Source organism: Oncorhynchus mykiss, chromosome 6 (genome assembly GCF_013265735.2).
Source record: "Oncorhynchus mykiss isolate Arlee chromosome 6, USDA_OmykA_1.1, whole genome shotgun sequence".
NCBI classification, from domain to species: Eukaryota; Metazoa; Chordata; class Actinopteri; order Salmoniformes; family Salmonidae; genus Oncorhynchus; species Oncorhynchus mykiss.
This window is the reverse complement of record NC_048570.1, coordinates 22,366,802-22,379,350: the sequence shown is the minus strand read 5'-3', so window position 1 is coordinate 22,379,350 and position 12,549 is coordinate 22,366,802. Positions and strand designations below refer to the sequence as shown.

At 41.3% G+C, this 12,549-nt stretch overlaps 1 protein-coding gene across 1 annotated transcript in view; it reads left to right on the top strand.

Annotated features, from left to right (window-relative positions):
- Positions 1 to 351: 351 nt before the first annotated feature.
- Positions 352 to 12,549, top strand: part of nr6a1a (nuclear receptor subfamily 6, group A, member 1a) — a 114,377-nt gene continuing 102,179 nt past the window's right edge. Inside the window, exon 1 of the mRNA XM_021605625.2 lies at positions 352 to 748. Coding sequence (XP_021461300.2) covers positions 682 to 748 — 67 coding nt within the window. The 5' untranslated portion in view covers positions 352 to 681. The remainder of the gene's footprint in view (positions 749 to 12,549) is intronic.

Sequence of the window (12,549 nt, the reverse complement as noted above, 5' to 3'; positions counted from 1 at the left end):
TGAAGATAAAGAATATGAGGTTGAAAAGTGTCGGAATTGCCCTTTAAACTATGAAGTTTAATCAACAAAGGTCAGTTTTGGCCAAAGAATCTAAATGGATATCAGAAACACAATGGTGACAGACACGTGACAACAACATTTTGCAGACTTTCCCCCCAGAATCACCCGGGTCAATAAAATGGTCAATCACTGTTTGATTAATTTGGCCATTATTTGTTATAAACCTTGAAGACCATTTTACGTTATCCAAGTCAACTTTGTACAACAATAATAACAATACTGTGTTATTACATCCTACTCTATGTTTATAAACACATCACAAAACCTGAAGCGGAATTGTGTTCTGCTGCACAAATCTTATTGCCTACTCATTGCCAACTCAGCGGAATGATGCAGAACCACCAACTACAAACACGACGACCAAACCCTACATAACCCAGAATGCATACTGCAGCGCGTACGTCATTGCTTAATGTTCAGGGTAAATGATTTGTGTAGGTATGGGGGTGTGGAAGAACTGTTATTCTTACTGACAACTGCAGGCTTGGGGCTACAGTCTGTCCAGTGAAGACAGTAGCCTCTCAACACAACGAAGACAGCTAATTGCATTATCGAATTGAAAATATTGCTAATAGGCGCCCGGCTGATAGAACGGCGCGCATGCAGCTTTCATGAAGGAGGATGGAGATAGACGACAGGACGAATGGGTTCGATTACCCAGAGAGAAACAATACGAAGTCCGTTAACGGTACGTGTATCAGGTTTTATGCAGGCGAATCTATTCATGTGGAAAAAACATTTACAGTCATTGGGAAAACACAAAAATGCATATTCATTTCCTTACATTCTTGATACATTGTTATACAATTATTGTAACATAGTTAATAATGCTGTTTATAGGCTACTTAATATTTTACTTATTCTAAGTGGGGTTTGATAAGGTGAAAAAAATACAGTAGCCCACCTTGTGCATGGGCTGTCAATTGCGTTTCAAAATGTGTCTTATCTATGGGAATTATCTGATCATGTGTGGCTCCCAGCCAACTTTATTTAGTTTGTCAGTGTTGATTCTTGCATATTTCACACTGTGATTGGTTTGAGTGTCGTTTGCTGAGAACCAAGGTAGGAATGTTTTTATTTGGACGTGAGAAGTCAGTGGTATTTTGGAGATCGTAAAAGGTGAACTTTTGAACTTGGAGAACGCCCTTAAGCTATTAGATTTAGTCCCAAAATCCTATGTTGGCCACCACAAAACATGGAAATTGAAATGTTTTGTGGTGGAGAGAGCAAAAGTATTGCGTTTTAACTATTACATGAATCCAATTGATTGGTATGACTACTTGGCAAGATGTCTTAGATCTGTTATTAGACCACTTCTCAGAAGAGCGATAGACAGGCTATGCGGCATTGTTTTAAATCTAAAAAATATATGTATTTCGAGGCTATTAAAGAGTAGCTATAGACCTATAATGTTTGATACATTTTGGTGAGAAGATTGCGTCCATAATTGCACCACGTGTGACTGTCGTACATGTTGGGGACACAATTCACTCTTCCTTATAAAGCGATACATCATACATTTGGTTATATTTAGTTTAATAATGATTTCTCTCATGCACATTTATTTGACAAATTACAAATATCGACGCGTTATTTCAGGGGAGGGTCATTACTGTCTCATCCATGCACCAGGGCCATGTATCGTGCCCCCGTGTGTGTGGGTGTGAAGATTTATTGTCATTTCAAGGATTAAAATTCCTTACGCATTGACGAGGAATAGTAATTGAAAATGATTGATCGAAGTTAAAGTTTATATCACAGTGGACCGTCAACTAATATATGAATCATATTTTGGCAAGCATAAGGCCACTGTGCATTAATTAATGGTTTAGCCTAATGCATGTTAAACCGAGTACTTGAGATTTAATCAGTGACATTTCTATAAGATTTTGATCTTTTTTTGTGTGCAAACATTTCAATGACAAATGTAGAGACTCACCAAATAGCCTACAATAAGGGAAAAAAGCTAATTTAGGGCGCGTTCTGTGGTACTTTGATTTACATAAATGTACAAATGTTCAATTTAAGGATTTAACTTTATTATAAGACAAGTTATAATATGTTATTAGAACTTGTGCTTATAAAATGATCATAAACATTATTACATAGTTTGAAGTAAAATAAAGTAGCTCATTTAAATAAAATTAAGAAAATACAAGTTTAAGGCATGTTATTCGTGTTCATTTGATTAGGCATAGGCCTTTACCTCATAATAAATACACTAGTAATATAAATACATGTACATTTTTACAAGTGATTTACAAATAGTTTTCCTATGGTTAATTCACTTTTTAATTATGCAAATGTCAAATACACTTTTAACTAAGTATATCATATACTTTGAAAAGAGAAATATAAAAAAGGTGTCCAAAAACACATTGATTTTCCTGACATGTTCCTGTAGAATAGTTTGTCCCCCCTCAAATAGTTATTAAGATTTTTGGTTTCCTCATCAGAGTATTTGAAATTACCCTAAAGAAATCTCACATTTTATGTTATTTTACTTTAAAGACATACATGTGTGTGTTTAGAGAAAGTACATGTTATATTCCAGGAACATTTTCCTCTCAAATGAAAATAGAGAAAAGGAAATACTTTTGAGATACTATTCAGTTGCATACATTTCCCATGATTACTATTCATAATTACTATGAATACTTAATTTTCGTTTTTTTTCAAGATTGTTTTGAAGACCTAATTTTGTAATTCCCTCTCATTTTTCATTGACAATTTCACACTAACACAATATTAGCCTCCTATCCAGTATAGAGCTACAGTGATTTCAGAAAGTTATTCATACCCCTTGGCTTTTACCACATTTTGTTGTGTTACAGCCTGAATTTGTCACTGGCCTATACACAATATCCCATAAGGTGAAAGTGTAATTATGTTTTTCGAAATTTTGACAAATTAATTAAAAATGAAAAGCTGAAATGTCTTGATTCAAGTCTTCAACCTCTTTGTTATGGAAAGCCTTCATAAGTTCAGGAGTAAAAATGTGCCTAACAAGTCACATAAAAAGCTGCATGGACTCACTCTGTGTGCAATAATAATGTTTAACATGATTTTAGAATGACTACCTCATCTCGGTACCCCACACATACAATGTTATGTAAGGCTCCTCAGTCTATCAGTGAATTTCAAACACAGATTCAACCACAAAGAACAGGGGTGTTTTCCAATGCCTCACAAAGAAAGGCACTTATAGGAAGGAAACCGCTCAGGGATTTCACCATGAGGCTAATGGTGACTTTAAAACCGTTACATAGTTTAATGGCTATGATAGGAGAAAACTGAGGATGGATCAACAATATTGTAGTTCCTACACAATACTAAACTAATTGACAGAGTGAAAAGACAGAAGCCTGTACAGAATACAAATGTCCCAAAAACATGCATCCTGCCTGCAACAAGGCACTAAAGTAATACTGCAAAAAATGTGACAAAGCAATGAACTTTTTGTGCTGAATACAAAGAGTTATGTTTGGGGCAAATCCAATACAACACATTACTGAGAACCACGCTCTATATTTTCAAGCATAGTGGTGGCTGCATCATGTTATGGATATGGTTGTTTTTCAGGATAAAAAGAAACGGAATGGAACTAAGCACAGGCAAAATTATATAGTAAAACCTGGCTCAGTCTGCTTTCCACCAGACACTAGGAGATGAATTCACCTTTCACCAGGACAATAACCTAAAACAGAAGGCCAAATCTACACTGGAGTTGCTTACTAAGAAGACAGTGAATGTTCCTGAGTGGCCGTGTTACAGTTTTTACTTAAATCTACTTGAAAATCTATGGCAAGACCTGAAAATGGTTGTCTAGTAATGATCAACAACCAATTTGACAGAGCTTGAATCATTTTGAAAAGAATAATGGGCAAATGTTGCACAATCTAGATGTGGAAAGCACTTAGAGACTTACTTAGAGACTCACAGCTGTAATCGCTGCCAAAGGTGCTTCTACAAAGTATTGACTCAGGGGTGAGAATACTTATTTGAATGAGATATTTCTGTATTTCATTTTCAATAAAATAGCAACTTTTTCCAAAAACATGTTTTCACTTTGTCATTATAGGGTATTGTGTGTATCGATGTTGTTTTTTAATCCATTTAGAATTCAGGCTGTAACAAAACAAAATGTGGAATAACTCAAATGGTATGAATACTTCCTGAAGGCACTGTATGTCAGGTCCTCACTGTACTGGCTATGCTGCACCTCTTGATTATAGTGTATATCCCTCTGGTCAAGAACCCTGTTGCACAACATGCTATACTACAGTACTACCAGTCACCACTGACATGAAGTGAAGAATGTCAAAATATACTTATTTACTGCTTATCTAATAGCTTGGCTTATCTCTAAATTCATTCCATGAGAAATTCAATTTCCATTGATCTGTATTGACCAAGTGTCAGGACTTCTACTTTTGCCTCTAATCAATGGAACAGGTCTGTTTTAATGTAATTGTCTTCACATTAAGTTAAATAGGAAAATATGTTTGTGTGGATCTGTTGTGGTTTAGCCTCAGGGTGGTGAGAGAGCCTGGTAGCTTTTTTTCTGATGCAGTGAAAGAGAGTGCTTTGTCAGCCCTCCACTGTGGTAGAGGCCGGGGGTGGGGGGCAAGGGACCATGCGGCTTTCTTTTCTCTGGGGGTCAAGCTGTGTTGTGGGTGGAGATGGAGGAAGGGCAGGATACGATCCCTGTGGTGCTGCTGAATGATGATTAAAGAGTACAGTAGAGGAGGTGGGGTAGCAGAGAGGGGGAGAGGGGCACAGCAGGCAGATGTGATCCATCAGTCCTTTTTACCAGAGAGATTTTTAACTCGACTCCAATATCTTAACTTCATCTCCAATCTCCCAATCTATGTCAACGCCACCATCACAAGACACAAAACGCTGAAACTCCCTCTCCCTTTTAGTTTATTTCATTAAACAATATATTTAGCTATGAGTCAATATCAAGAAGTGTTCGATTAACAAATGACTCAGATTAAGACTAATTAGAATGAGTCTTTACAGAGATCTGAAAAAAAATCTATGTTTAGGGCAGAATTATAGTAAAGGAATGACAGAGTGTGTTACATTGTTTGGTACAATGGAATAAAACATAAGGATTGAAGTAATTAGAGAAACAGATCTTTATGAAAATAATGGGCATAATGGGCATTTGCTCTAAGGGAGATCAGCAACGTCAGTGCGTTTATTACACTGTTAAATTAGATTTATGTGATATACTATGTAGAAGATTATTTTAGAAGACACAATACACATTTAAAGTATATTTGTGCATAAATGTGAACAATCTACCTTCTGAAATCAACAAACACCACCATAAATATTTTCAGCAACTTTTGAGATTTTACTGATATTTTACAAATATCTAGAAATATATTTTTTGCTTCAGTATTATACAATACTGATCATGATATGAGCATCACAATCTGTTGATTCTTCACTGTCTTTAAAGAGGATGCTTTGGCAGGAGATAGCCAAACAATGACAGTGACCCAATGATGACCATGTACCGCCTCAGCAGAGCTGTTAGGAAGGACACAATGTAATGCTGCTCTCTTGGGTGCTCCTCCTGGCCCTGGGCACTGACAGTAGTGCCGTTACCAGGCAACACATTCCTCTGGTCATCCCTGTAATGATGCAGAGAGCAGAGAATAGGTCCACAAGCATCAACCAGCAGCCCTCATGTATCAACACCACACATTAGTCAATGCAATACACGTACCATACTGAAATCACAGGACACACCATAGTTTGAATATGTCAATCACAGGACACAATCAAGTATCATTCTGCGTGATCTGTATCTGTATTGCAGTCAACACACTGGAAAGCTAATTTATTTGCACCTATGGGCAGGTACATTACTTGAGTTTATGGAGATGGAGATATTAAGAGATGAAGCAAGATGGCGAATTTCAGGAAAACGCTACCGAAGTTCTATCAATACATTGACTGTAGTACTCGCGCTGCTAAAACACTCGACCACTGCTACTCCATTTTCCGGAATGGCCCTCTCCCGCTCTCCCTTCGGCAAAAAAAGATGACGACTCAATTTTGCTCATACCTTCCTATTGGCAGAAACTCAAACAGGAAGTACCCGTGCTAAGGTCTATTCAATGCTGGTCTGACCAATTGGAATCCTTGCTTCAAGATGGTTTTGATTACGCGGATTGGGATATGTTCCAGGTAGCCTCTGAGAATACCATCGACATATACACTGACACGGTGACTGAGTTCATCAGGAAGTGTATAGCAAATGTTGTTCGCACTTTGACTATTAAAACCTACCCAAATCAGAAACCGTGGATAGAAGGCAGCATTTGCGCAAAACTGAAAATGCGAACCACCGCATTTAACCATGGCAAGGTGACTGGGAATATGGTTGAATACTTACAGTGTAGTTATTCCGGCAGGTAGCTTAGTGGTTAGACTGTTGGACTAGTAACCAAAAGGTTGCAAGATTGAATCCCCGAGCTGACAAGGTAAAAATCTGTTGTTCTGCCCCTGAACAAGGCAGTTAACCCACTGTTCCTAGGCCATCATTGAAAATAAGAATTTGTTCTTAACTGACTTGCCTAGTTAAATAAAGGTTAAAAAATATACAGTATATGTATATAAATTCAAAATAATTCCCTCCGTAAGGCAATCAAAGAGTCAAAACGTCAGTACAGAGACAAAATAGAGCCGCAATTCAATGGCTCAGACACAAGACGTATGTGGCGGGGTCTACAGACAATCATGGATTACAAAGGGAAGACCTGCCACGTCGTGGACACTGACGTCTTGCTCCCGGACAAGCTAAACATCTTCTTCGCCTGCTTTGAGCATAACACAGTGCCACCGACACGGCCTGCTCTCAAGGACTGTGGGCTCTTGTTCTCCGTGGCCGACGTGAGTAAGACATTTAAACGTGTTAATCGTCGCAAGGCTGCCGGCCCAGATGGCATCTGCCGCCTCCTTGCGTGTGCAGACCAGCTGGCTGGAGTGTTAAAGGACATATTCAATCTCTCCCTATCCCAGTCTGCTGTCCCCACTTGCTTCCATATGTCCACCATTGTTCCTGTACCAATTATATGCATATCCTAGCTTCTGGGCCTGAGTAACAGGCAGTTTACTTTGGGCACGCTTTTCATCCGGATGTCAACATACTGCCCCCTACCCCAGAGAGGTTTTAAGGATCATATCACCTCTACCTTACCTGACATCCTAGACCCACTTCAACTTGTATACCGTCCCAATAGAACCACAGACGATGCAATCGCCATCACACTGCACACTGCCCTATCCCATCTGGACAAGAGGAATGCTTATGTAAGAATGCTGTTCATTGAATATAGCTCAGCCTTCAACACCATAGTACCCTCCAAGCTCATCAGTAAACTCGGGGCTCATCAGTAAACTCGGGCCCCCGCCCTGTGCAACTGGGTCCTGGACTTCCTGACGGGCCGGCACCAAGTGGTGAAGGTAGGAAACAACACCTCCACTTCGCTGATCCTCAACACAGCTGCCGCACAAGGGTGCGTGCTCAGCACCCTCTTGTACTCCCTGTTCACCCATGATTGTGTGGCCACACACGCCTCCAACTCAATCATCAAGTTTGCAGAGTTGAGAGGAGAGGAGTTGTAGGCCTGATTACCAACAATGGTGAAACAGCCTACAGGGAGGAGGTGAGGTGTGTGGTGCCAGGAAAATAACATTTCCCTCAACGTCAACAAAACAAATGAGCTGATCGTGGACTTCAGGAAAAAGCAGAGAGAGCACGCCCCTATCCACATCGATGGGACCGTAGTGGAGAAGATGAAAAGTTTCAAGTTCCTCTGCCTACACATCACCGTCGATCTGAAATGGTCCACCCACACAGACAGTGTGGTGAAGAAGGCATAACAAGCTCTCTTCAACCTCAGGAGGCTGAAGAAATTCGGCTTGGCACCTAAGACCCTCACAAACCTTTACAAATTGAGATCATCCTGTTGGGCTGTATCACCGCTTGGTACAGCAACTGCACTGCCTGCAACCTCCCAACGCATCACCGGGGGCACACTGCCTGCCCTCCAGGACACCTACAGCACCCGATGTCACAGGAAGGCCAAAAAGATCATCAAGGAGATAAACCACCTGAGCCACAGCCTGTTCACCCCGCTAACATCCAGAAGGCAAGGTCAGTAGAGGTGCATCAAAGCTGGGACCGAGAGACTGAAAAACAGCTTCTTTCTCAAGGCCATCAAACTGTTAATTAGCCATCATTAGCCAGCTACCACCCGGTTACTCAACCCTGCACCTTAGAAGCTGCTGCCCTATATTCATAGACATGGAATCACTGGTAATTTTAATAATGGAACACTAGCCACTTCAATAATGTTCACATACTGCCTTACCCATTTCATATGTATATACTGCATTCTATTCTTCTATATTTTAGTCAATGCCACTCCAACATTGTTTGGGGCTCACGAGTGGTGCAGTGGTCTAAGCACAGCATCTCAGTGCTAGAGGTGTCACTACAGACCCTGGTTCAATTCCAGGCTGTATCACAACTGGCCGTGATTGGGAGTCCCATAGTGCGGCACACAAATGGCACAGCATTGTTAGGGTTTGGCCAGGGTAGGACTTTATCATAAATAAGAATTTCTTCATAGCTGACTTTCCTAGTTAAAACATTTATTTTTTCTATATTTCTTAACTCCATTATTTTACTTTAGATTTGTGTATATTGTGAATTGTTAGATGTTACTGCACTGTTGGAGCTAGTAATACAAGCATTTCGCTACACCTTCAATAACATCTGCTAAATATGTGTATGTGACCAGTCAAATTTGATTTGATTTGATCTTGAGGCAATAATGACCAAGTCTCTGGTGACCCCAAAACAACCCAGGAAAGTATTTACAACCTCCACTTGAGCCATGAGCTAGAGGAGAGCCACTGAGCCGGCCAGGAGGAATAACGAGGCAGGTTACTGGCAGGCGGACAGAGATGTTTTGTTCATTCATCCAGCTAGCAGCCCAACAGAAAACAAAGCAGAACCCTTAGGGGATGGACAGGGAACTAACAGCTGGTATTGAGATGCAGGGGGGCTGATGTGGGGTGTCATAAAGGCTTTTTGGGGAGGAGGCAGTACTGTAAGTACATCAAGGCAGTTGGTACAGTGACACCGCAGATGCGTGAGTCTAGGGGCAGGCTTTTGTCAGGGCTCTGTGATATTCAACACGCTGGCCAGCCAGGAGTCATAAACGTCTTCAATTTGAGTTTGAATTTGGGTGAAGGATGAGTTTACAGGGAGCTGTAAAACACTGAACTTGGTATGTAGAGTAGGGATGCCTTTCCTGTGGATCTCACAATCAGAGCCAGGGTAATGCTACAGGAGACAGAGTTGTTAGTGGCGATGAAAGAGCAGCTTCCCCTGACTGATACATTTATTCCTATTAGCCCCTCAAACTAAGTGCAATCAACAATAGAGTAGTGACGGATGTTTGATATAAATCTCTGTTGATAAAGATACACTACCGTTCAAAAGTTTGGGGACAGGCAACAGATACATGAATCTGTTGCCTGAACCATCTGCACTGATTTAGGACAGCACAGTATATTACTGACTCGGACGCCACAGTCATTTCACAATCAACAGCAAAGACACACAGTCACATTCCCAATGACTGTTTTAGCAGGAATCTGTTAACAATCTGGACTTTCTAAACTTTCGTCCTCAGCTCTCCTCATAATTTCACAATCCCCACACACTATTCTACAGTACATGGTTGGCCAGTGGAGAAGCCTGGAGGACTCAGAGAGGCCCAAAAGAAAGATCAAGAAGATAACATGTTCCTTATAGTGTCACATGGTTGATCCCGTAACTTTTATCTTAGTTGTTGGCACTCATGTAATAAGATGGTTATTATCAGATGCCTCTGAGCCATCAGTGTGTGTGTGAGTGTGTGTGTGTGTGTGTGTGTGTGTGTGTGTGTGTGTGTGTGTGTGTGTGTGTGTGTGTGTGTGTGTGTGTGTGTGTGTGTGTGTGTGTGTGTGTGTGTGTGTGTGTGTGTGTGTGTGTGTGTGTGTGTGTATTTCGCTATCCAGCCCAGCGCGTGGTAGTAAAACTCTGACCCCTGTTATGATGAAAGGGAAGTTGATCCTTTGAGCGTGTCGGTCGACCAGCACTGAATGACCCCCCCCCCCCCAAGATCTTCTGTGGTCCTGACCAGGGCTTGACCTGAGAGCTGAGCTGAAGGGGCTGGCAGGATTATGGCAGATAAAGACATACACTCAGCACTTTCAACTAAATCACCTTCTCTAACAACAGACATGGCTAGAGGACAGAAAAATGCATGTTGAAATGAGCTCGCACCGCTTTTGAGGGGACATTTTTATTCCAGTAATATAGTTTTTAGATTCTCATATCCACTGAAGACTGCATTTCATGGTAATGGGATGTGTAACTTCTAATTTGTCTCTTAGCCCCAATATCTGACTCCTACTTTAATAATAATACATGCCATTTAGCAGACACTATTATCCATTGTGACTTACAGTCATGTGTACATACATTTCACATATGGGTGGTTCCAGGAATCAAACACACTACCCTGGCGTTACTAGCACCTTGCTCTACCAACTGAGCTACAAAGGTTACTGAACTTTAGGATCTATCTTAGACTGAGAGCTTGACTTAGTGGAGAATGCTGCTCTGAACTTGAGTCCCTGTTGGAGAGAGTGAGCCGTCCATCCAAGAGTAGCCCTGAGGGAGCAGAGGGGAGGACAGAGTAGACATTGTGCTGTGTGGTGTTACATACAGGGGTCAAAGGTCAGGTGTTGAGGTCATAGGAATGACCACAGCGCAGCCTGTGGATCTAACACGAGTTCCTCCACAATCTGTCACATATATCCACTGTGTTCTGGTGAATAGTCTTAGCCTCTTTGTCATGTTGGAGATGAAGGTGAGGGTGCTAATCTGGCTCTATGCCAAGTCCACAGTGAAGGGTTGTGTTGTGACTCCCTGAGGAGAAGGCAGAAATAAGTGCTTATGAGTGGGCACAGTAATTTGGGGATCCGTTGCAGTCTCAGACCAAGTGTTGGGTAGCATTTCACGTAGATTTTGTAAGCACTATAGTGGCCGCAGGGTAGCCTAGTGGTTAGAGCGTTGGACTAGTAACTGGAAGGTTGCAAGTTCAAACCCCCGAGCTGACAAGGTACAAATCTGTCGTTCTGCCCCTGAACAGGCAGTTAACCCACTGTTATTGAAGGCCGTCACTGAAAATAAGAATTTGTTCTTAACTGACTTGCCTAGTTAAATAAAGGTAAAATATAATGTAACAGCACCAGTCAAGTAACAATGACCCACTTCAGCCAAATTACCCTCTGTGACCCAGCCCAACTTAGGAAGCACTGACCCTCTTAATTTAATGTCATGTAATACAGACTGAGACTACTAATATCAGGTAACAGTGTATCACGCTACCCATCTGCTTCTTCAAGGCTTTCTACAGCAGGGAGCTGAGGGCAAACTGAAACTCTCCTTAAAGACATGCTTCACTGTCTCTAGGAACAGGATGAATTGAACACTGCATACAGGTCTGTGACACTACACATAGCAGGTGATTCATTTTCACGTGTAATGTAGTAGAAACAAAGATCTATCTGTGGCTGCTTCCTCCCATCAATATCCTGTCACTGTGGGCCGACAGATATCACATTCAGCTTGAGGAAGCTCATTTGTTAGAAACTCAAGACATTTTACTGTACAAAGATAAATATTTATTCTCCATCCCTTTCTGGCATTCCAAGTTGGCCATGTAACTAAAGCACAAAATAGGAAGGAAATTAGGTTAAATTGTACTACATCATTAAATATATATATATATTCTACCAAATTCGACTTAAATTCTACCAATTGTAATTCTACTACACTATAGTTGGTAGAATTGAAGTCTAATTTTAGTAGAAGGTATCTGTTTTTCATGTAAGCCTCACTTCTGTTCTAGCTCAGGAATGTGATCTGTGGGGAGGCTGTCACTAGCCTGGTATAACCTAACATGCTATAGTTACTATAGCATGTATACTAGGCCACAGAGAGTAGCAGTAGCGTAACAGAGAGTAGCAGTAGCGTAAAAGAGGGGGGGAGCGGGGGGCACACAATGCAAATAGTTTGGGTAGCCATTTGAGTACCTGTTCAGTTCAGGAGTCTTATGGCTTGGGGGTAAAAACTGTTGAGAAGCTTTTTTGTCCTAGACTTGGCACTCCGTTACCGCTTGCCATGCGGTAGTAGAGAGAATAGTCTATGACTGGGGTGGCAGGGGTCCTTGACAATTTTTAGGGCCTTCCTCTGACACCGCCTGGTGTAGAGGTCCTGGATGGCAGGCAGCTTAGCCCCAGTGATGTACTGGGCCGTACGCACTACCCTCTGTAGTGCTTTGCGGTCAGAGGCCGAGCAATTGCCGTACCAGGCAGTGATGCAACCAGTCAGGATGCTCTCAA